The following is a 26,277-nucleotide window of genomic DNA, read 5'->3' as shown; positions in this document are numbered from 1 at the left end:
ACATTAATGTATATTTATTGAAAACAAGATAAATATTTCTATACGTATGAGAAAGTAAACTGACTCCCCTCCCGTAGCAAAAAAGGTGTCTTTTGGGGCTAATCGAGGGTGATCTTGAAGAGCAGATTTGCTCACATGGGCCAAATGTTTCCTCCTGCAGAGTGGGCTGCTTCCCAAAGAATTAGCCTCTCTCAAAATGAATTATTAACCCCAGCATCCTGGCCAAATTCCCACTTGGATAGTCTAGGAACTGTTCAAAACTTGGAATCTATTGAAATTAGCCTGGCTTGATTGCATTCTCTGCATTAATTGTGATATAATAGAGTTTCTCCAGAGATTTGTGCATATATTATTCTAATTTGTATAGACTGGCTTTGTCTCTTAAATTTTTTATTTTCTTCTTTCCCTCATGAGATATGGCCTGAATTTCTTTATAAGTTTTTTTTTTTTTTTCACTGCATGAATAACTGTGAGCTCCTTTTTCCTTGGACTTGCCAAATCTTTTTCTCACTTGAATGACTAGTTAGTCTCTTGGTCATTATCACAGTGTGTTGCAGACATTAGCCACTAGAAGCTTCCAGATTCCCAACTCTCTTGCATAAGTGCAAGTGTAGCCTGGGTAGGGACAAAGTTCACTCAATTAAATTTTTCTAATTGTTTCTTTCAAGTTCCCTACCCTCAAGGAGCTTATGTTCTAGTGGAAAGCACATATATATTTTAGTTTAAAATAACTGACCTAATGTTGTAACTATTTAGGACTCTCATACTCATCCTAAAATTGTGGCTATTAATTTTTTCAGGCAATTTTGTTAAATGATATAGGCCATTTATTTGTCTTGACCATGAGCAGGCACTATAATGTCACTTACATTCTGGAGAGACAGAGAGATATGAGTTTAGTTAAACTGTGAAATCATTTTGCTTAGGTAAAACTAAAACAAATACCTTAGAAATCCACTCTGATGCATGGTTTTGGTGGCAACTGTGACCTCATATAATTAATCAATCTTGCCAACATCACATGATTATTTCTTTCAATAAGTTAGCCTTCATGCTTTAAGTTGGTATAATCAAATCTTCAATGTAATGGATTATGTTATAATAAGTAACTTCAGCAATGTTTTCATATTCTAAGCTTTCTCTCTAATCTACATGAAGAATAAGAATAAAGATTTTGTTAAAAGGCAAAAAATTATTCCTAGGAAACAGCTGGCATCGTAGATTTTCAGTAGAGGGAAAGAAACTGAGAAGTTAAGGCTTAAGTCTTCGCATTTAATTCTTCCTTGATCACAAACAAGCAATAAGTCACTTAGGCTGTCTACATTTGGTTCTTTCTCTTTATCAAGTGAGATGAGACAATGGATAGGAGCCATGTACACTTAGAACTTCAGCAGCTAATATTAGAAAAATGCTTTGAAAATGACAAATGGAAAGAGCTATAAATGCAATTGCTAATGGATTTATGTGCTCTGTCTCTCTCCTCCAACCTATTTCTACCAGTATTTTCCAAAAAATTTCCCAGAGCTCCACCGGAAGTGTGACCTGATAGCACCATAGCACATGTGTTTCCTGAATCAGTTGAGTGTTTCCAAAATGTATCTACACTTTAAATTCAAATGTTTACTTGCTAGGGTATTAAATCATGGAAAGTGTTACTGCCTTAGTATGACAGTTATATACTTCTGCCTAGACTATTGTTAAAAGTTCTGTGGGGCTTTCTACAGGTTTTCCCCCCTGTATCTTAGTCAATATGGGACTAGAAATATACAATTCCTTGTGGAAAAAAAACAATTCAGATTTTCAATAGTATAAATAAATTGATAGGGAGTATGCTTTTAGATCTGCAACATGCAGAAACTTCCCATCCCCTTGCCATTAGCCTCCTCCCAACTAGGTGGTTGTTAACTACTAATGTGAGAGGGTAAAAGCCTAAACACTGATATTTCTCCTACTTCCCTAGTGCGCTTGAAATGAGACGCTCCATGCTTCAGTCTCAGGTTAAGCATTGAAAAAGACTCATTCATTTATTCATTTCCCAAATATTTATTGAGCTTGTGCTGTTCTCCCAAGCACTTTTCTAGAAGCTGGGCATATAGCAGTGAACAAAACACAGAAGTAAAAAGCCAAGTGCTTGTTAATAAATCCATCAGAGTGTTTCATTTGGCATTTCCTGTAAACATTTAAGTTTGTTCTAAAAAAATTAGAAGAGCATTAGTCTACTGGGGGTATTAATTGCTTTGTGAGAACATTCTTTATCTTAAGAAACAACTCACTTTAGCAAATAGCAAGCTCCCTTAGAAAGTCAACTTACAATATTTATGCTTACTATGAATTGTATTCTCAAATGTCCAAGGAGTTAAAGAAAGTAATGTCTCCAGAGAGTGGCTGTAGGTTCTATAACATCTTTAGCATTTCAAACACGTAAAATGAAAAGGAAGCATGTGTTCAGGAGCTTATGGAAGAGAAAAGAGAGCATAAGCAAATGCCAAAGCACCAATCTTAGTCTCTGTTTCTTCACTGCTCCAGTCACCTAGCTTGTTGACTATCTAGCCCAGCACCTGGCAGCTGTCCATTAATGTATGTAGAATTATACAAATATCACTATGATAAAAGTGCGCATAGATTTATTCATTCCTTATAACAGTATATTTCTTGGCCATTTCCAAATTGGCTAGTTAGCTTAGAAAAAAGATGAAGACCTTATAAAGTAGTGGTTTAGACATTTCTTTCTGAATTTCCTTCTTGTATTACACGCTGTATGAAAATTTTAAATGTTCAAATACCTGAATTGAATAAGTTTTTCTCTAGTTTCTGCCAGGTCAGACTTGATATTAAATGGATATTTATGTCAGCTGGGACTGTCCAAAGGCGGAGCATTTATCAGTCTAGTTTCCTCCAATATCCAGATCAAATCCAAGTCATGATCTTATGTGGGGAATCAGAGCCGTGAGTTGGATGGTGATTTTAACCATGCTTTTGACCTCTTTGAGATAATTTTTGGCCCTTCCTATTTACCTCTTGCTAAAAGCTGCCTCTCTTTCCTCTCTAAGAAGATGTTCCTATTTAGATAATGCCTAATCAATCCTTTCATGGTATATACAGAAGAGTAATACCTTGGATTTACTTAATGATTTTCTGCTAGAATCTGAAGGCCATTTGTGGCTTATTTCTTGCCATGTGGCAATCCTTAAGTGTTTTGCTAACTTCTTAGAGAACTAAACCCACTCAGCTTATGTTGCATGAGGGTGTATTTCCAATTACTCAAATAAGAATATTTACATTATTTAAATATTTAAATAACGCATATGATTTAGTCAGTAACACACGAGTAGTCAAGGTACCTTCAGACTTTACTTCAAACTACCTTGTTCCAAATGAAAAACTTATCATTCTCTTATGGTCAACTGGTCAACTCACTTTGCTCTGAAATATTGATGCTCTTTGGACTATGGTGGAATATGGATCAAACTTAAATTCCTCCGCCAAAGATACAGCAGACTAGGCAGGTGTCAGAAATGTTAGAGAGCTCCGCCTATCATGCAGAAAAGCCACAGGTAATATCCAGACTATCTAACAGGCACCAACAATTAGAGTGGATGCTCAACTAATCAGAACAGATGCTGGCCATACTGGTTCATACCAGTTGAATTCAGCTACATTAAAGGTTTATCCTTTAAGGTCTCATTTTTGTGGCGACAGCCATTTTCAGAGCTTCTTAAATCCTTGTAAGAAATATTTTCATGCAAAAATAGAATTGTTTGTTTCTAAGAATATAAAGATATATTACCAATTTCTAATATACAAATCAGGAGGAATAAAAGGTAGCTGTTGCTTCTATAAAATCTTACCACTTAATGGATTGAAAAAATATGGCCAGTGCAGTAATTCCACATGTTCATATTTTTAATAGTCCCATTATTATTCCTCTTTTTTTAATCCAAGTTGATAAGCAGATGCAAACATAGTAGAGAGGTAATTAGAAGAACACTTTCTGCCAAGGTCAACTTGGCTACCCAAACTAAGAGGAGGCTTTTCTCAATATTTTCTGATTTGCTGTCCAAATTAGGAAGAAAATAGCCACATACCAATATTTAAGTAAGCTATAAATGTATATTAGCATATATACTTACTGTTTTGCCCTGACGATTTTTAATTTTTGTGTCTATATTTTCTTTTAGTCCATAAATTTCTAGTTTACTTGGATTTACTCAGCATAGCATTTAATTGTGGTGGTAAAAGGTTAGATACTATCAAATGATTTGATATTTCAATATTTAATCATTTTTACCTTGAATAAGTGAATGTTTTAGTCAATTGATATTTGGGGTCATTGAGACATACATTTTTATGTACATATATATTTTTTCATTTTGTTTGGTTATGACATGAGTTAGATAGTTTATGATCTTATATACTTAATTACCACAAGAAATATTTTCACACGTATGTTGAAAAGAACATTTTGAAGATGTCCTACTTACTGATGAGTTGGTTTGTTCTAAGTACAAATTGGAAACTCACAAAGTGATTTTTTTCAGCTGCTTAGAAACACTCTATATTTAAAGTATTTATGTGTTCTAAAGCTTAGGTGACACAGTAGTGGGCCAGTATATGCACAAAGATAGATAAATGTTGTGGCACTACCTTGTTCTGGCTCCATCTTGATTTAGTTAACTTTCACTAAACAGGCTGCTCTAAAAAGGGAAGGAAAAACAACTTGATAAGATAAAACTGTGGGGAATTCCAAAATAATTACTGCTAACTGACCTTTTCTGATGGCCCAGTTAAGAGTTTTCTTATTATGGTATCAATTGGTTGCCTGGTTTGCTAGTACAGTGCATAACTAAGGTAAACACTTGGGTCATGTCTTTGTCTTACTTTTTCGTCTTTTGTGGACAGATTGATAATGATCTTTCCCCCACATTTTTAAAAATGAAATAAATTCCAAGACATTTTAAGAAAATGAGAGTATAATTAAACAGGAAAAAAGTCGAGATTTTTTTAGCCCACCCCCCTCTTTTAGAGTACACATCTGAGTATATATTTGTATCCAATGCTCATTTATATGCAAATAGAAGCTCTGTATATGTTAGAAAAAGAAGCCAGTTCGGAACCTATGAACAAGTTCCTGATGCTAGTGTTTCACACCTTAGAGTTTTTATCTTGGTGAACTAGAAAATGAAAGAATTAACTCTTATTGAGGAGTTCTGTTTCATCACAGACACCCTGATGGAAACCTTCTCCATAATACAGTGCAAGAAATGGTCAGCCACTATGAAGGTTCTCTTTTCAACCACTACTGTCCATCAGAAGAACTCATTAGTTTACAGTTACTTCCTTCTTATTTTTATGACTTCTTAGCTTATCATTAACCCCATTCTCTTATCCTGTACTCTGAGATGACCAAAGAAGATAATATCTACAACATTTCCATTGCTTACTCTAGAGATAATAACTTTTTTGAAAAAAAGATAAGCTTCAGTTTCTTTAAACAACTCCTTCCTCTTTGAATCCATGTTAGCTTTCTCTTGTCAAATTGGACTTCCAGTACATTCTTAAGGAAAATCAGACAAAATTATTTATAGCATAGTCCATGCAAATAAAATTGGACTAAACATACTGAAATTGTTTATTATAGCTTGTAAACTTGCTGAATAATTCCTTAATATTTACCCCACATTTTTTAATCCAGACTTTTTTTCACATTATTAAAGAAGTGTTACAAAGGGCTAATCACTAGTCCTCACTTCCTTCTAACTCAGTCTCATACGGCACTGTGTCTGGACCTGTTAAGTAGGATTGTTGTCATAAGATTAGATACAAGTATCTCAGTTGTCTAGACATTATATAACTCTCTACCACGTACTTTAGATCCTTGTTTTAAAGCAACTCCTTAGCTTTTTTAACAAGAAATTAAGTGTTAATGAAAAAATCCCATGCCCTTATTTCTTTTCCACAGCTTCTTAGTGTCACCATCAAATTTCTACTCAGTTCTGTACATATATAAAGCTTTACTCTTGTTTTAAATAAGAGCTGATTTTCACTATTTCATGTTTGATATGGGTAAGAGGTTGGTATTATCTGCCTCATTGAGTGTCTCCTTCCTTAAATCTCCCTTCTCATTTGCTATCTAGCTTTCACCTCAACCAACTTCCCTTTCTCTCATTTCCAAATAGTATTTTTAGGATGCAAAGAATTCACTTCTTTGCGTTCTCAAACTTGATTAAATCGACATGCATTTATTGATGCCTCATGCATGCTAGGCAGTGAACTAGGTTGTGGAAGTAAAATGTAGACAGCCAGTCTCTGCTCTCAAGGAGCACAGAGTCTAAAGAGACAGATAGACAAATAAGGAAGTATTTGCAATGCAGTGTGGCAAATGGGGAAATATAGGGTGTCATTAGAACATGGAGGATATGATGGTTAAGTAACTTAGAGGATAAAATCTGGCTATTGCTATCCATAATTCGTAGGTAGAAGTAAGATGTTCCATAAGAAGTGTTTGAGATTATATGAGTGTGAAATTTCTTCTTGCTGGGGAAATCAGGGACATCTTAAAAAAGGAGGAGGCCTGCTAAGTTTGGGCAAGACACTTTGCCTCATTCGACCTCCATCTGGTTACACATAAATGAGAAAGTTTGAATTAGATGACCTCTAATGTCCTTTCTAGTTCTAAAACTCTGAGTCTGTGAGTTTTTCTTTTGCAGTTCACTGAAAAATCTAAATAGCCCAAACCTGTTTTGAAATCTATTTCAACAAATGATCCATAAAATAAATAAGCACAAAATTCAATTTTTTGGAAAAGTGGTCTGGCTGTAGAACTGAGTAGCCCCATAAAATATTAATTTGGTCGTAGTGTCGAAATGTGAAATGATTGTTAAATGAGTCAAAGCCTTATTTGTGGCCTTTGGCTCATTTGGTAAGATTACCCATTAGCCACGTAGGCAACATAACACGCATGGCCAAGCAGCTCATGGGAGCGTCCTAACAAATGTTAAATAAAAATTATCTGTCTCTAGCCTTAGGAATATATTTCTGTTATTTTCAAAATAAGACTGTGCTCAGCTTTAAAGTCTCAGTCAATAGGAAAATAATTATGCTCGTTGTGCTTAAAATTCTGAATATCTGCAAATGTTTTCTAATGTGTTTTTCTAATATATTTTTTGATGCCTTTTTGGAAGTTTAGAAGTAGAATGAGTGTTGTTAGAATCTGATCATCACTGAATTTCACCACTCCTGCCCATATGAACTCCCTTTGTTAGAATATGTATATATCATGATTCTCCTTGCAGATGCAAAAAGTGTTTTTCCTTAGTCCTAAGACACTTCCTTTTTTCTTTTCAGTCATTAACTTTGGTTTCATAAAAAATTCCTTCTCCATTTTTCTATTTTATCTATATCTTGATAATAATAAATTTAATAACTGTTCTTAAAATCTCTGTATGATAATCCAGCAGCCTCATTCAGTATTCCTTTAGCTTATCTGCAGAAGAGAGTGCTTTTTCTCTTTGCTCTTTTTAATGAGGCCTTCCTACTATGGCTCTAAACATCAACCAAACATGTTAATCTCTTAGGATCTGGCTGTTATTAAAATCTCTCAAAACTTTCTGAATTTTAAAAGATGTGATTATTATAATTCAATCCATTTACTTCCATATGAACTCAAATGGAAATGAATCTCCTGAAATAGACACATTTTCTTCTGCCCAAATATACATCTGGCATTAAAAAAAACCAACTAACTTATTTGAATCTGAAATCTGGGTTTCCATGACACCAAACATCTGGATGAAAACTAAAAAGTTCAGTAGATGTTTTCAAATATCCAAATATTGTGTTGGTAAAACAGTTAAATGACTGTCTGAATCTTTCCATTTTTATCTTGGTATTTATGCATCATTTACGTGGCACTATCAGTTCTTTCTAATAGAAAACAATATCAATTTCAGAAATAATGTATTCACAAACAAGTATGTATTGAGCATCTATTACGTAGGAAACACTGTGCTAAGTGCTGTAGACAGTTCAAGGTTAAAGTCCTGAACTCTGTCCTCAAATGACTTGCAGTCCAGTGAGGGATATAACACAAGTGCACAAATACACAGAAAAGACAAGGTGGAGTGAATAAAAACACAAGAGAGGAGGGGAGAAAACAGTGTGAAGTTTTTTGGGATGGGGAGCAACTCCTTCTGGCTGGGGAGGATTTTCCACTGGATCCAGTATTTGGACTGGCCATGATGGACATGCCAGAATCTTGGAAATGGAAGGGAATGTTGTGATCACACAACATTTGAAATACACTCTCCTTCAGCAGCTGGGAGTTTTACTGAAATCAAATAATCTAAATTAGCCAGATGATTGCACCAGATTTTTTTTGTCATTTTGCAATATCACAGCCTTTGACTTCTGTAAGATTTTTGAGTCTTAAGTGTGTTTCTCAGGTATTTTGATTAGTAAATTTATATTCATCTCCCTTAAGAGTTTCAACTTTACACAAGGAACATACTGAAATTACTCTCTGTATGGTCATTTTAAGAAACATCATAAAAATTCTACCTTATATTTTGCTTTTCTAATTTAGATATAAGATTTTCACAGTTTCATATACAGTGCATGCTTAAACCTCTATCTTCCAAGTTAGGTGATTTTTTTAATCTATTGGGATCACAACACTGATAAACTTTTTTTTAAATCCCAAATCCTCAAGATTTTTGCCATGTTTGATCAGAGTCTGTAGGGATAGTTTAAAGCCAAATGGTTCATTTCTTTCCTCTTCTTCTTCAGGCTCTTCCTTTTCTTCTTCCTCCTCCTCCTCCTCCTTCTTTTCTTTTTAAACAAGAAACAATCATTTTTAGCTGGAGAGGGAAAGAGAGTAAGCTGAGAAAATTCCAGATAATCTAATTTGTGCCATGTGTATTAGTCAGTAATTAGTTATTTATTGGCTCAAGTAACTTAAAGGTAAAGGGTGGCTGGTTTTAGGTAAAGCTGGATCCAAGCGCAGAAATGATGTCAGAAATCTGTTCCTTATATCTCTTGGCTCTGCTTTTGTCTGCATGGGCTTCATTCTCAATCAGGCTGTCCCCATTTGGTGGCAACAATGGCCATCAGCAACTCCAGGCACACATTCTACTGACTTGGTAACCCCAGTGAGAAGAGAACACCTTTAACTGACAGTCCAGTTGACTCCCATTAACCTAACTTGGGTTCCATCTCCAACGCAGCCAGAATGATTAACAATGTTGATTGGCTAAGCCTGGGTCGGTTGGCCACCTCTGAGCACATCCCTAAAGTAAAATCAGGGTACTGTCACCAAAAGAAAAGGGAAAAGGTACTTCAGTGAAAACTTTACTGTTAGGGTGGGAAAGTCCTCCACTAAATGTCAGGAGAGAAGGTGGTTATCCCAGCTCTTACCACTGCCTGTTTCTGTGACCTGGTATATGTTACTTAAGCCTCCTGAGTCATGCTTTCCTCATCTACGTAAATTAGGTTCCAGGCCAAGGTTCTGTCTAAAGACCTTTTTGACTCTAATGTTTTGTGGTTCTGATCTCAAGAACTAGGGACAAGGATAAGCCACCCAGAAAATGCAGAGATTTACAAATAGTAACACAGAGCAAGAGATACATCGTGTTTCACGTAGAAGTGCTCCAGGTGGAAACAGGAAATTAGCTTGGCAGTGGAGTAGCAAAGAGTTTTTATTGCAAAAGGTAGTGATTAGAAGCTCAGACAACTTGAGAGGGGGCGGTGTGTGTGTGTGTGTGCACATGTGCGTGTGCATGTGTCAGAAAGAGTCAGCAAGATTGAGAATTAACCATCACAAACTTTATTATTGTAATCTCTATAGATATTTTATAACCCATGTGTAGCTTTGTTAACCTCTTCATTTTACCGTTACACAGACTGGGTCCCAGGCACAGTCTTGTTCAAGGTGACAGAACTACTGACAAAGCTTGAATGAGAACTTATGTCTATTTTTTTTCATTCTTTCTACAAATATTTAGAGACACTGAGACAGAGTAGAGGAGAAACACAAAGTTTAAAAAACCCAAGCATTGGGCCCGCCCCATGGCTTAGCGCTTAAGTGTGCGCACTCCGCTACTGGCGGCCCGGGTTCTGATCCCGGGCGCGCACAGACGCACGGCTTCTCTGGCCATGCTGAGGCCACGTCCCACATACAGCAACTAGAAGGATGTGCAACTATGACATACAACTATCTACTGGGGCTTTGGGGGAAAAAATAAATAAAAAAATAAAAAATAAATAAAAAAAATAAAAACCCAAGGATTTAACCTCAGAAAGTCGTTATTAATAAAGACAAGATAGGTAAATAAGACATGACATTGATAGGCTAAAAATTATAAATACCAAGTAAATTGCTATGAATTTAGTGGAAAGGAGATTACCTCCAACTATGAGGATATGATGGGTTTTAAATATCTTAATTATTCTTATTTTATCTTCAAATTTCATTTGTAGTATACATTCTAATCATAGCATAAGAATTTTTGTTTACATAAGAAAAAGGCATTAAATTAATGACCACTGAATAAATTTGACATTCCAGGAAAACACACTTATTTATTCAGGGGTAAAATCTTTAGCACATCCACTTGTACCCCAGTTCAGTAAGCATAGTCCTAGAGCAGTAAATGACATTTACCCAATGAAGTTTCATTGTCCGCCTTAGGGAGATTGCTTAGAGGGTTTCATATGTGAGTGGCATCATCAAAATCAAGGTCACCTGGATTAACTCTATAAAATAAATGGTATCTTGGAGGGGATTGAGGAAAAGGTAGTAATCTAATGATCAATTTCCAAGCATTTGCTCAAAAATAAGATCCTGCCCAACAAGTTACTTGATCATTTGTCTTAATGGTTGTATTATAGCATCACAGACGTAATTTGCACATTGCACATTGTTCTTCAAAGAGCTTACCTAGTAAACTTTATAGAGCAGTAAGTGAGCCAAACTCATAGGGTAAGAAGGTAACAAGAGGCAAGACTGATCCTAGAGATCTCCTGCTTTTAAAAATACCCAGTGAAAGAGTTACCATAACATAAGAGAATATCTAATTGTATACAACAGTTAAGTTACTGTGGTTTTTAAAAAAATATGGAGTGTATAAATTTATTACAATAAATTAATTATAATTTTTAAATTAATATTGGATTTAAAAAAATTATTTGAGGGGCCGGCCCCATGGCTTAGCGGTTAAGTGCGCACGCTCCACTGCTGGCGGCCCGGGTTCGGATCCTGGGCGCGCACCGACGCACCGCTTCTCCGGCCATGCTGAGGCTGCGTCCCACATACAGCAACTAGAAGGATGTGCAGCTATGACATACAACTATCTACTGGGGCTTTGGGGATAAAAATATAAATAAATAAAATTATAAAAAAAAAAAAATTATTTGAGGGGCCAGCCCAGTGGTACAGTGATTAAGTTCGCATGCTCTGCTTTGGCAGCCCGGGGTTCATGGGTTTGGATCCCGGGGGCAGACCTACACACCGTTCATCAAGCCATGCTGTGGCAGTGTCCCACATACAAAATAGAGGAAGATCGGCACAGATGTTAGCTCAGTGACAATCTTCCTCAAGCAAAAAGAGGAAGATTAGCAACAGATGTTAGCTTAGAGCCAATCTTCCTCACCAAAAGGAAAAAGAAAAATAATTATTTGAAACACTACACTTACAGACAATGTAGGATTATACAAACAAAAAGTAAACGCCTCCATCCCTATGCCCTACACAGCATGAACCATTATTCGGTGTGTGTTTTTCCAGATGTTTTTCTTGCACTACAAGCATAGATATGTGTATATTTATATTTATTTACTTCTCTATTTACCTGTTTTACAAAAATTGATAATGCACGTTATTCTACAATTTTCTTTTTTTCACTCAATAATATATGGGGGAAACCTTTTCACGAGAACCTCACATTTTATTTAACCATAATCCAGTTGGTAGACAGGTTATTTCCAATTTTTTAGCCTTCCAAATACTACCTTTTTCAATTATTGTGTACTTCTAGTTCATGAGATGATTAGAAGTATCACTGGAAGTATTTTCAAACATCAGTATAAATCTTTTCAACATAGAATAAAGTTCACGATAAATCAGTTCCAGTTTAGACATCATTGGAGAGGGGTTAATCGTAAAAGATTACTATTAAGTGGTTTCACCCAAAAACTGTTTCACTGCTGTATTCTAAGGATATTGTAGATGTATTTCCACGTACTTGGTAAAACAGGTTAACCCCAAAAGGGAGGAAAAAAAGAAGAAGGCCTAACTAAGGTCAGTATCTTGAATAGAGATAATATCTTACTTTCAAATGAGTCTTTAGAAAAAAGGCAATTAAAAAAATATTTTCTAGCTACATTGAATCATGAGCCATACATGTCTTGTTAACTTTCTGAACAGTTGTCAGTTGATATTCAGAGTAAGAGGATCTTTGTGATTCACTTCTTCTGTTCAACAGTGGCTTTAGAATTATTTTGAAATGTGAAAAACTTTGACCCATGCTGGTTCTTTCTTGATGAAGGGAATCATCATCATCACTATTGTGTTACGATATGTGTTCATTCTTATAAGTAAGTTGAGCCACCTCTGGGCCACTGGTCCAGAGTAGGTTGGCCCCCAACAGTGAATAGACTAAACTATAGCTTTAGTCCAAGAATATGGAAACTGACAACAAATTATTGCTTGTGATCTACTTCCAGTTTTCAAGTGCAAACATACCAAAGTTTATTTTAAATTTGAGCCAGTCAGACATTTAGTAATATACATCAAAGAAGAAGTGAAGTCTTCCCATGTTTATTATTTCAATATGGTGTCTGTTCTAATAAAGAAGAAGAATGCACATGATAGGCCATGTAGTAGAAATTCTCTGGTTCCACAGTTTGGCCTTAAATATATACATATATTTGTAAATTAATCCAAAACACATTGCCATAGTTCCAATTCCTCTGAAAGCTGATTGTTTTCCATCCCTTTTTTAATTTTAGAAATATAGTGGCTGACTGCCAGAACACTTTCAGATAAACAGTCCACTCCGTATATAAAAGGAGCATAGAATCATGAATGTTCAAAAATCACAGAACATTATTTAAATTTAAGTTAAAGTTATTATGGTCTTCTTTATTAATTAAAAAAAAAGCCATCTGTGCAAGGTGAATTTTGGTAAGGTCCCAATTTTTTTAATGATTGTGGATGGAATTTGCAACTGCTTTCATAGTGAAAGTATAGCTCAGGGATTCCCAAGGTAAAATGCACCGTTTATGTAATTTTGTGGTCATTTGATTAAATTTCTAATAAAACCCTGGAAAGAATTCTTGTTGTTCAATCAGAATTTATAGCCATCCTTGAAGGAATTGGCTTTCCACTAACATCACCTTTCTATTCTTCTATTTCCTTAACACGTTGAACCTTTATTTCATCTAAACCATCACTGTGTGTGTGTGTGTGTGTGTGTGTATGTCTGTGTCTCTGCTTCTGTCTCTTTTTCACACACACACACACACACACCACAACCTACATTTTGTCAGAACTGTCTTGGGCAAATGCATCACACAGTGAGCAAGACTAAACACACCAAAAAGAAAACACTGCCTAAAGGAACAGCTCTCTGGAGGACGTTACCAAGGCAGATCCATATACTCTTGTGATGACTCCTTGTTTCCATTTTCATTTTTGTTATTTGTAGAATTTATTTCCATTGGGTCAATCGCCTATAAACCTAGGCTTTCAAAATCTCAGAGGGACAAAAAGTCAAAAGGTGCGCCTCCCTTGAATTTGGCAGGGAAATATCATGACAAGAAGGATTTGGGATTTTTTTGTCATTTTCTTTCCAACCAGTGTTTTCAGTCAATTAAAATTTGTACCCTAGGCCTTTTCCAGTTTGAAGCCACCTCAGCGTCTGTGATGAGCAATCCTTCTAGTTTGTGCAGCCATTCATTATCTCCATTACCAAAAGGAGAAGAGAGGACAATTACATTGTTTGGATGAATCAGAGTGTTAGGAGGAGCATTTGTCATGGTGGCAGAGAGCAGCACCTGACAGGCCACGATTGATGGCCAGGAATGAGAGTGAGTGGCCAGAGCAGCCTCATAGGATGCAAATTACTGACTGTGGATTCCAATTTATCCTGTTCATTTTTCTTGCCCGTGCTGAAGACCATTAGTGGTTTTTGAAGCAGTGAAGGGGTCATTACTAATGTGGGTAGGCTCGAAGCAGGAGGGGGAAGGAGGGGAAAAGCCTTCTGTAATTACACAGCTTTCAGGAACAGGCTGGAGGCCCTAGCCAAAAAAGTGTCAACACCTCGCAATCAGAAAAATTTATTTTCATTTTATGCTTAACCCATATTAACTCAACATTATCATCTTTCTTTGTTAACATTTGCAGAATATTAAAAGTCTGGCTTCTATATTAATACAAATCTAGTTAACCCCTTTTGCTATACAGGGGATTTTGTTTAACCTAATGGCATTTGGGTTTGCTAATCAGTAATTGTGCACATTTTGGATAATGTACGCTATTATAGAAGATGAAATACCTCAAGAATAAAATCTTAGATGATTGAAAAACATTTACTCTCTCAAACACTGGAATGATTAGAATGCTCTGAATGGAGTACTTTGTTGTTCCTAATATCACCCTTTAATAATGTTGATGGGAAATATTTATTACTAAAGTCTTTCTAGTTTATGAGCGACTTTGACATGCTAGATAAAAGTTTACTTTTCTGTTTAAGAAAACCAGTGAATTTAGAGCAGGGACCTATTTAACAGACATGTTTTATAATTATGTACACGCCAATACAGTGTCTCTTAAAGTAAATGTACAATTCTAAAATAGCAATCCTTGATTTCAGAATGAGAGAGGAAAGTGTTTTGATGATGGGAGGATGGTTCATTATAAATGTTGATGAGTTGTGATGGGAAGTAAAGAATTTAAAAACCCTGAAACCTATGGCTTCTTTCTCACATTGCCATACGTTAAGGTAAAATGTAAAATGTCTATATGACGCATCATACATAATTGACACCTTTTGATGTGTGGCCATCGTGTGTGACCTTGTTAAGCCAGAGCAGTAACCAGGAAAAATGAAAGAATCTTCCACTGTCCCTTAAAGGAGTCAACATAAATACCCTGTCAGTAAACTTTGTTGTAATTGAATCGGTTGCCATCGTTTCCAAGAATAGTTGTGGTTATATACTATCTCACTTCCCAAACTTTTACTGTCTATAACCTCAGATTAACTAGGAAATAATGATTATATTGAGCCATCTCACAAAGATAACACAAAATAAGGGCTCTACATAGGTTTTCTAGGAAGCAAAGTAAAATGGGCCTGGAACTAGTTTCCTTAGTATAACTGAAATGGTTGTAGATCACCCAAATTCTGACGCCATCGGGAAAGTGCTTTCCATCCCTGACCGATTAAAGAAATTGAACAGCTGAAACACCTTGCATTGTCCTGCTGACCCTCCGAAGGGTGGCAGGAACGGGGCGGGCCGCTAATGCAGGTTTCTGGACTCCTGACCCACATTTCTCCACACGTAATACAAAAGCTGCGATTAGGAAAATCAAGCCATAGGCTAAAGAAATCACAAACGGTCATTTCATTCTTAGAAGTAAGTGGCTCTTTCTTAACTTCTGATACATCTCTTAAAACATTTGTTTTTTCATTAGCATCCGTACCCTTCCGAAGAGCAGAAGAAACAGTTAGCGCAAGACACAGGACTTACAATTCTCCAAGTAAACAACTGGTGAGTGACCCGAAAATCAATGTCTTTCTCCCATGGCTAAAATGAGATTTCTAAATAATTGTTTTCTCTTTTTGTTTCTGAAACAAATGAAATTAAGGAGGATAACTTCTGTGTTTCTACCCTGAGGTGTAGCAAGTAGTGTGTAGGGAGAGGAAAAGGTAATAGTGAATGGTTTTTGTAAGATTTATTCCTCTTCTCTTGCTCTCTTTCTTTTCTTTTCTCCTCTCTCGCTGTTCCTCTCCACCTCACTTTTCTCACCTCTGATGTTTTAAAATTCTCAAATTAAACCGCAAATTCTGTTCAGATCATTCCTGTTGAAAATTGTTACTCTGTGATTTTTTTTGCGCAGTCCTCATATGGAGTTATCAGTTCTGGGAAGATTTCTTTTGTCTAGGCTTTGAGGGGTGATGTGGATGCAGGCTTTTTAGCGTCTCCTAATAGAAATTTATTTACCCTAATTTTTTTTTTAACACAGGAAAACAAACGATTTTTGCATTTTTACCTCTGTGATTTGGCAGATTACTCGTGTGATGGTGCATGGACCATCGCCCTTTGTATGTGGCTTAGAGGGTAACTGAGGAAAAGGAGGGGTAGAGGATTAAATAAAATGATCACAGTGGCCAAGAAATGATATAGGAATTACTTATCAAAATACTGGCCCAGGTTTTATCAGCAGCTTAATTTTGTTCGGTACATTCTTGGGGTGATGTTCAGATTAATTGAACTGACAGTTCTCTTTCAAAATTCAAGGAAAGTATTTGCACGGATTTCAGGTCTTATACAAACTTAATTACATGGAACTCCATTTTATCATTCTAATTCCATGTAGCAGAGGTTGTATTTACAAATGAGAAGTCTCTGCCTTTATTCACAGCTTTCCTTAATATATTTATCAAAGCAGGTTCATTTACAAAGTGCTCTATCTGTGGGATACAGGCAGGCAGACATTAACAAAGCTTTTAGGTTTATCAGGCTCGCTGCCTGATGAGCTACCCGAGGGTCAATTGATTTTGTGGTTCTGTGATTCATTTTTTTCTCATTTTTCTAGGATCACAATGAGAGACATGCTTGGAGAATTAGCCAGTTTGTCTGCCTTATCTGTCAGGCAATTTTTTTTTTTTTCCCAGGGAAGTCAAGCTACTTAAATTGGCCACAGGAACTGCCGTTATCTGACTTTAATGCACCCTATAGTGTGGATAGCATTTCAATTACACCAGTAACCAAAGCTTAGCTGCAGCCCTTTTCATGCCTAGTGCTGTACAGAAAGTGATGTGCCTACCTACAGAAGCAGAAAATTGAGTTGCCTTGCTTCTGTCAGGGTGATTAATGCAGAAATAAACTGCTAACCTGAAAAGAAAGGCAGAAAGAAAGGATAGACAATACAGACTTGAATTCACTTTAATTTTCTTCTCAAGATTGGAACGATGTACATTTAAAGATACCCTTTAGACCGAAAACTTGGAATAAAGGCTATAATCTCCAGACAGGGATGTGTGTGTGATTATATGTTGACATGAACCTCATAGTGGAGATCCACATAATATATGTCAACATACATGTTCTCATTTATGTTCCTAGCACAAGCTATCAGTGGTCTAAAACAATAAAATGAATACATTCTGTGTTAACTATAGGACACTTATTTGCCCTGCATATTATTTTATAACGTACTGATTACCAGACCCAGTCACTTTATATACAGTGGTCCTTGATGTAGTTGATGTTGCTTTAGAATCATAATTTTTGTAAATTTAGGGCAAGTTGAGGGAGGTTGTGATGGGAGTTTTTGAGAGAAATGAAATGTTTCGACATTGATATTTGACATTGACATTTGATCTTGCTCTTTGATCTTGCTCTTTTTGAAAGTGCTGTTCCATATCATCCATGACCTGGACTTTGATGTAGTCATTACACTCGGAGAGTGAGGAAGCTGAAGTCCTGTCTCTAAAGATGAGCGTTTCTCACAATTAGACACCTGGTTGGAACCTGGAAAGAGCACCTTTCTTTTCTTTTTTTTTTTTTTTTGATAATTTTATTTATTTTTTTCCCTCAAAGCCCCAGTAGATGGTTGTATGTCATAGCTGCACATCCTTCTAGTTGCTGTATGTGGGACGCAGCCTCAGCATGGCCGGACAAGCGGTGCGTCTGTGCGCGCCCAGGATCCGAACCCGGGCTGCCAGCAGCGACAGGCACGCACTTAACCGCTAAGCCACGGGGCCGGCCAGCACCTTTATTTTCTGAATTCCATTGAGCCCCAAGGCATGTACCAGGAGTTCTGTCGGTGTGATAGTTTAGGTTTCCTCTTTCCCTATTATTTGAGCCGTATTTGCCACAGAATGCCAAGGGTTAGGATGTGACAGCCTCTCACACAGCATACTTTCCATATTGTGGGATAAACATTGACACCTATGTCTCTGCAAAATAATTCCATCTTCCTAATTTTCACACTTCCTCCTGAAAAACCCTATAATCCTGCCCTGAGGTCCACTTCTTAGTTAACAGCTATGGTAACTTTGATAATAAGGTGTGACTCATGAGGATAGTACGGCAAATAGCTCTAAAAGACTACCAAGAATTTCATAGAGGGACCAAATTTCTGGGGATTTCAGAAAGAAATTTAAAAGAAAACATCAGCTACTTGAGAACATTTTGAAGCCTTGATGAAGTTAGCTTCAAAACAGGGAAAGCCATCCCATCTAAATTCAAAAGGCTTCATAATCACTGTTCTTGAGTGCAAAGTGAAGACTGAGAGACATGAGAAGAGTGGACTATAAACTATTTCTCCACACCCTGAGAGCTCTCAGCAAAAAGAGAGCAGTTCCTAGACCTCATGCAGTCAGCTGTACTAGGAAATAATACCCACTTCTCTGGTTGAGGCCAGGGCTTTAGGCTTGTGTGCTGTCCAGGCTTGTACCCAAAGAATTAGAATAGTACAGAAAGCACACAAATCAGAAAATCATGGAAGACTTGCTTTCCAGTTCTGCTTCTCACTTATTCTTAAAATAGAAAGGCCATTTGAGGTCCGGGTGGTTAAGTAGAGCTGTAAAATAGCATCTTTCGTAATAAGCGATAGAACATGGCTCCATGCACTTGATGAGAGCAATAAGCAATAAAAACAGATGTGTTAAGATCAGTCAGTAATTTTAGAACAAATAAGCAAAAAGGAAGTTTAAGAGATAATTAAGGGAATTAAAGATTGTTTTATCTTAACAGCCAATGTTAGGAATAATCTTAATGGGCTTTTCCAATGTATTTACAGTAGGGAAAATGCAAACAGTGATGATACAACCAAATCAACATGTGATTTCAGGAAAAGAGTGGAGTTTTTGATACTAGGTCATTTTTTCCTACATTTAGCCCTCCAAAGTCCGTATATAATCAATCACCTAATTAAGACATTTTTTAAGCGATGATAACCAGATCTTCAATGTATGCACTTCACTGCCAAAGCTAATCACGAGTGGTAAGGCTGGCTTTCTATGCTGGTTAGTTGGAGAGTCAAATCAGCTGTGAAACAACCCAAGTGCATGCATTAGGAGAGAAGAAGTAAAGAAATGAATATCCTCAACCTGAATAACCTCCTCACAATGGAGAAGCAAACATGGTGTAATTTGACTGAATATTGATTAAAGCTCGAAAGGTAATATAGCATGGTAGTAAGCACTCCAGCTCCGGAATCAGACCCCATGGGGTTAAAACCCTGGTTCCACCATTTATCGGATGTTTGAACTTCAGCAAATTACTTAATCCCTTTAAGCCTTAGTTCCCTCATCTGGAAAATGGGGACAATAGTCGTATATGTCTTATATAGTTTTAAGACTTCAAGAAATGCTGCATGCTAAATGCTCAACCTGATGCTGGCACACGCAACAGATGCTATCCATTGTTAAAATAGTTCAAAATAAATAATTGTAAAGATGAGAGAAAAGTATGATTTTGTTCAATGATATCAATAAAGAAATCATTAAATAGCTTACAAACTAGAATGGAGATTTCTTTCAGAGGGAAATAGACATATTTAAGGGGAAATAAAATTTTACAGCAGACAACTCACTGTGCATAGCTTCTATATTAAACAAAGATAGACTGTGTAGTTTCTTAGATGATCCTTTTTTTTTGTAGTTCTTTGATGCCAGGGAGGTAAGATTAGGGAGCCCTAGGAGGTAAGTGGCTTCAAATAGCTGTGAAGGTGAGACGTTTTGAGGGAAAGTTTTGGGTATTAATGCTCTGGTATTTCCTCAGGAGGCATGCTTACAAGCAATCATTGACAAAGATTTTTTTTTAATTATTTTTTTAATGAGGAAGTTCTTGCTTGAATAATTTGTTGGGATGCATTCATACATCTTTGACAATAGTAATCATTGAAATATGGCAAAGTCTTAACTCTGACGATTAAAATCCCTTAAGCTAAAAATACTATGAGAAAAATTATGACACTTCTGTGTTCTCATGTAACTTTCCTCAATGCGACATCAGAATTACAGTATTAATTTTTAAGTTTCTATTTCCAGGTTAATTTTAAAAGGAAGAAACACTGTACTTTCAAAAATTCATGTCACTGCAGTAATTATATTTTAGCGATATACCAACAAGCATAATCTACAGGGTGACTTATTGACAGAATACAGGTATACTAGAAATAAAGGACTGACTTTCTTGATAGAAGGCTGTCTCCAGGGCCCTCCCAAAAAAATGCATAAAACTTAAATTTCAAAGAACTTTCCAGTTGAAGGTAGTTCAGAGAGTTCCTTTGTGTAGTAGATTAAATGTCCTTGTATGGCCTCTCAAACTGAAGATATTAAATATCTGCGTCCTGTTTGCCCCACCTTTCCATCAATGGTCTTATAAGAATCTTTCTAGGTCTAACAGCTTTTAATAATCGGACATCCACTTTGTAGAACCTCCTCATGGAAAGTGACAGTTTCATTTTACCTATTTCAATGTGGCCACATTGATGAATTTTTCTAGACTATGTAGGAGCTTGTTCAGTTAGGACTAAAGAACTGTGCCAGGAGAGTTATCTTCGGAATCAGTTTCTCTACCTAGCCTTCTTTCTTCTCCCTTTAGGAAGCCTTATTAACTACCCAGGTGACTTGATTTTCTTACGTGTGAAATGGAATGATGTGGAGACAAAAGAATTTGTGTGTGAAAACATGTAGTAGGTTAAGAGTACACTGACAATAAAAGGTAGTATTGTTGGAAGAACTTCCCAGCCCTGATTAAAATAGGGACAGGAACAGAGTGGTAGCCTAAGGAAAACAATCATTTTCCTCAGGAATCCATCAGTCCAGATAGATTTGGGTGCCCGGATGCTTTCCTTTGCTGCTTCCACGTGAAGGGCAATAACAGTGTTCGAGGTGGGTTTCAAGACGGGGTCAGTTTCAGGCCCTGTGTCGGTGAATCTCCGAGCCCAATTTGAAGCCTAATTAGTAGGAGTCCGGGTAAGTGGTAAAAGAGGCCACACTTCTTTACAGCAAAGAAAAGTCATTTTCAAAGGTGTGTATGTTGTCATTCCTCGGCAAGGAGAACAGACACCAGGAATATGTTGTAATATTAGGACATCAAGAGTAAGCTCGGAATTGAGTAAAATGATTTTGTAGTAAACATATGGAATAATTGGCCAGTGGTGCAAGAAATCTAAATGAGGTACAGAGACAGCTGGACACTTTTATCTCCAGAGAAAGAGGATTGAAGGGGAGAGTGATAAACCAGGGAGGTGGAGTTGAGATAAACCTAAAGGGAACATGCCTGCTGGACTAAATATGCTCTCTCTGCTCAGCAGTTTCCACTGCGGCCATTTGTTAAACACATAGCTGCCGTCTTCGGTGATTATTTCCAAGTAACATCTATGTTTCTGAATAAAAATCCATTTGAATCTCAAGTCCGATTTCTCAGGTGCTAGATTCATCGTCAGCATTTAATGTTCTGAAACTGCCGATGCTGAGGAAATGAATACAAAAAAGCATGCTTTTGAACTCCAGTTTGGTGAGCTTGAGGTGAAATGCTTCTCTTTCAGATGGCCTTCCTATGCCAGAAAAATCAGTGACCATGGAAGGAGGCAGAGATGCCAAGCGGTGCTGTGCCAACCGGCCCCATGAGGTCTTTGGCTAAACCAGAGCACTTTCTTACCGACCATCATTCATGGGGCGGAAGAACTGAGTTTGTGGTAGCAATAGGGTTTCCACTCTCCTTTCTGTCTCTACACAGGTTCCGGTCACTCTGTCTCCATGGGCGTATTATCATTTCTTGGGGACCCACAATTATCTCTGAGAGGAAAACCAAAAGGAGGTGGGAAGAGAGACTAAAAGACATGAAAAGAAAAACACACATGATTAATGTTTAACCAGAGGTATTGCCCTGAAATTTAAATGAATTTCATTTTGCTCTCCCTGCAGCAAATGTAACTGGGGGTGACCAGGGCATCAATACATGGCGTACCAATTTTGAATAAGAGAGAGTATTACCATATTTTCCCATTTTAGTTCCTGCAACAGATTGGTGAAATTTCCACGCAGATCTGAAAATTGAAGATATGTATCGGACCTAGGCAACTGTGCCTCCAATCCATTGCCATGTCAGACCAGCGTTTCTAGACACCTTCTAGCCTGTAGAGATGGGAGTACCACTTCCAGAAATTGAGATTCAGTCCAAATTTGGGCAAGGAGCTCAGACTCAGCAAGAGCCTTTTAAAAGTGGTAAACAAAAGGCGTAGAGGGGGAAATAAAGGAAGGGGATGCCAGCGAGGGGACTCAAAGGGGAGGTTTGCTGCAATCCTTTACATTCAATTATACCAGCTCCTTTGTGCTTTTCCCTTTCGCTCTGCAAAGAAAGAATGAAATATGGTTTTCATAGCAAGCTGGCAGCATTATCTCAGGATGCATATTTCTTTGCTGGGTTGGAATGCCAATAAGGGGAGAAAAAAAGTTCCTCGTTTAGAGGAAAGTACAGTGCTACAGAGAAAACACAAAACAACAAAAAAGGAATGCAACAAGTTTCTGAAACAGTTCCAAAAAATGCCCCTTAAAGAAAATATTTAAATGAGAACTTTTTTGGAGATAAAATTTCTCATGCTGAAAGTTAGCATTTTTCAAAAGTCTCTAACTATGGAAAGAAATTCGGCCAAAAAAGTAGACTCTTTTTGATATTTGAAGATTTTTAAAATTAGCCTCCTCTCTTTCATTGATGAAGACAATGAGCTCCACAGACAAGGCCTGCGTTAGGCACAAGCCTCTACCTACTTCGTGCTTCATTATACCAGTATTTGGAAGAGAGACAAAGTTTGCTCAAATAAGTCCTTTATCCATCTCAATTGGCATGATCTACATGGTTTCTCAAAATAACACAGAAATAAAAGTCTATGTTACAGTGGGTTGCATGATTTTAAAGTAGGATGATATTGACTTATTTTTAAATACCAAAAAAATGAAGACAATTTATTGAAAATATTACAAAATTATCTTACAGCAACAGATTCAGTAAGTATTCCTAACCCTAGTCACAGATGGATAAAGCTATATTTTTAAAAAGCATATAAAAAAAAGGAATTTTCAAATTACCCTCTAGCTTATTTCTAGAATGCAGAAAATAGAAAAGGGCTTTTAAATGCAAAGTTTAAACAGAGCCCTTAAATTAGAAGCTATTAAAAGGAAAGTATAAAGATAGATCAGAATATACCAATACCGTGGTGTTTACTTTCTCTAAATTTTTTACTCTTAAAAATAAGAGTCTTGGTGGCTACAGCCTGGTTCTGAATTCTCAGGCCTTTTCCCACGTTGGTGCCTTTTCTGGTAAATTTTTTTCTTCGTTTCTTCTATTACCCACAGTATAGAGTGTCTTTAAAATTTATTTCAAAAATTCACTCTCAGAGAAATAAGTACTTTATGAATAGTCTTTAGACCAGATCATCATTCACTTCACTCATTCATTCATGCATTCATTCAATGGAGAGCAGCCTTCCAAAATTACTTAATTGAGAATCTGCTCTGTTAATGAGTAAATGTAGGTCCTATTAACCTCTTGATCTTAAGGACTTGTTTTGTTGTTGTTGCTATTGTTTTTATTGTGTTGGATTTTTCAAGTATTAGAGAGCAAGCATTGGCTAGGTGGCACCGCCCAATGCTTATCCCAGAAATTCTATCCAATTCATGACACTCAGGGCTATTTCCTCTACTCTCTAGAAACAAGAAAAATCATTTTTTATCTGCAAAATTATTGGAAATCTGTGTAAAAAAATACATAGAAAGTTATTGGGTTTTTTTTTTTAACTTTGCTTTCTTCACATCTTTTTCCTGCTTCATTGTTTTATTGTAATCATAATAGACAACCTTGCTTCTGGTTTTTTTGTTCGTTTGTTTTCTGTGCATGAATCAGAATCATTATTACTGACTGATCATTCAATATAGATGTGCAGCTCACTCCCTGCCCTCGTCCAGAATCATTAATTCTGCTCTCGGCTTGAAACACATGCAAGGTTCTTGCTCTTTTTCTCTTGCGAGGTAAACGTTGAGAGATCTGAGATTTCCTGTCTGTCTCTAGAAACTGCTTAGCTTTTAGATAAGTCCCTGCAAGCTGAGGTTTCAGGCTGTTTAATGTCGACCTCTTGAGTTCCAAACTTCCTTAAAGCCTTTAGATAGGCAAAAACTTGAGCGGTAATTACTAAAGTAGTGGTGGGACAGTGGATTAATCCCCAAAGCTCTGGATTCAAATCTACCTCAAAGCCCACAAGTGAAAAATCTCTTTAATGGTCTTGGCTTAACGGTTTTAGCTGAATTCTTGAGAAGGACCAGGCCATTCTTGACTAAGGGCATATCACAAGAATGACTGCCAGAGGATTCCTTTTTTCGTTATTGATCGATAGATCTCCTTCATAGAGATGGTCACAGATATTTGTGTACTTTCACTTACCTGATGTTGACATTTTGGTAATTTCAAGGTTAAACTGTCATCTATTTTAAACCTAGATTTTGGATATCATTTCGCTTAAATATTATAAAACACATAGTAGCTTTCTTTGTCTCTGTATATTGTTTTTTTTAAATTCAGAAAAGCATCTTCTTCGGAAGAGAGGACTCTGATTCAAGTAGTCTGATAGATGAGAGTAATGTATGCAATGAAATGCATGAGGATTTCATTGAACAAAGTGGTCTTTTTTTTTTTTAATTGTGGATCTGATTATTCTGTTTTATTTGTCAGTGCAGTTGAAAGGGTGCACAGGTATTTTTGAGTGCCCATGAGCAAATTTCCTCTTCATAAAGGTGTGTAGAAAGTAGCACAATGGAATTTGGTCACAGCTGGTTTATTTCCTGTGTTACCTGAAGCCGAGTTCGATAGGGTAAATTCCAAATACCTTCTTAGCTGTGAGTTACTAAATCCTGATAGTCTTGGATCTGTGTGACTCAGTGTGGCTCTTTGCTTTGCTAAATATGCAGGCTTCCTGTTATCCTCCCATGTTCCCATGGATTCAGTGTGTTTGTGTTTGTGTTTGGTGGAATGGGCTGATGTAAAAGAAGAATGTAAAACAGAAAAGTAGAAACTCTCTGTGGAATAGAATAGTAAAAGTCATGTGGATTACCTTTTCTCGTAATTTCTTCATAATGAAATTACTAAAGCAATGTCAGTAAACAGGAAACAAGTGAAATGTAAAATAATTAGCACCAAAGGGAACATAATAGGTTACTTATTAAAATCCATAGACGGATTATATGACCCCATCGGGTCCAGGGACCAACAATCACATGACTCGGTGTGCCTTCTCTGAGGCGAGCACCCCAATGCACTTTGTCAGCTTACTGGCTTATGACATTAAATAAGCTTCAAGTATGATTTATTGAGTAGCCTTTTGACATGAGCGAGAAACTGAAATCTTCTAGTCCTTGCTGAGCCTCAGCTCTGTTTTCATTACCTTCTCCAAGTATTACATTTAGTCAGCCGAGTTATGTGTAGTTCTGGGGGAATCTCTCTTGCTCCCAGAAGTCATTGTTCCACTCATAATAAAATTATGCTATCAATTTGCCACAAGAGAAACACTGAAGTTCACTAAATTATTGCCATGTGTTTTGCACTAAAGACAAAGTGATACCAATTAAAAAAACAACCACCCCTGGATTCTATCTTTTAATGGTGTGCGGGGAGGAGCGAGGCTGGCTCACAAGGGAGGTCATGTCTCCCTTCTACACATTACAAATTTCATTGTCCTTAATTAGAAAATGGCGCTTATGGAGAATGAGCAGAGGGTTTAAGTGGGGAAAGAAGAAAGAATGAAACCTGAGCTGAGCCCTAAATAATATGTCAGAAAATGACAACTTGGCTCCCACAAGACTATTTCATTTGAAAGATTTGCTAGGTTACATTAGACTCAGATAGTTTTTTCTGGAAATGGGGCCATAACCCACAGACTAAAAAAATGCCCCAGTTCCAAAACTCTGCAGGTAAGTCAAATCCATACTTTGGTTCTATCGTAGTAACAAGTACTCTGTAGCTCTCCTTTAGAGTAATATTTTCAGTATGTTGTGT

At 36.8% G+C, this 26,277-nt stretch overlaps 1 protein-coding gene across 9 annotated transcripts in view; it reads left to right on the top strand.

Moving 5' to 3' along the window:
• MEIS2 (Meis homeobox 2) overlaps window positions 1-26,277 on the top strand; it is a 203,210-nt gene that overhangs the window by 128,274 nt on the left and 48,659 nt on the right. For all 9 annotated transcript variants that reach the window (XM_014780555.2, XM_004421389.3, XM_004421388.3 and 6 more), the window contains one exon: window positions 15,689-15,765. In XM_014780555.2, coding sequence (XP_014636041.1) covers window positions 15,689-15,765 — 77 coding nt within the window. The remainder of the gene's footprint in view (window positions 1-15,688; window positions 15,766-26,277) is intronic.

Source organism: Ceratotherium simum, chromosome 3 (genome assembly GCF_057802395.1).
Source record: "Ceratotherium simum simum isolate JZ-2026a chromosome 3, ASM5780239v1, whole genome shotgun sequence".
NCBI classification, from domain to species: Eukaryota; Metazoa; Chordata; class Mammalia; order Perissodactyla; family Rhinocerotidae; genus Ceratotherium; species Ceratotherium simum.
Note: the sequence above shows the minus strand (reverse complement) of the source record. Positions and strands in the feature narration are given on the sequence as shown.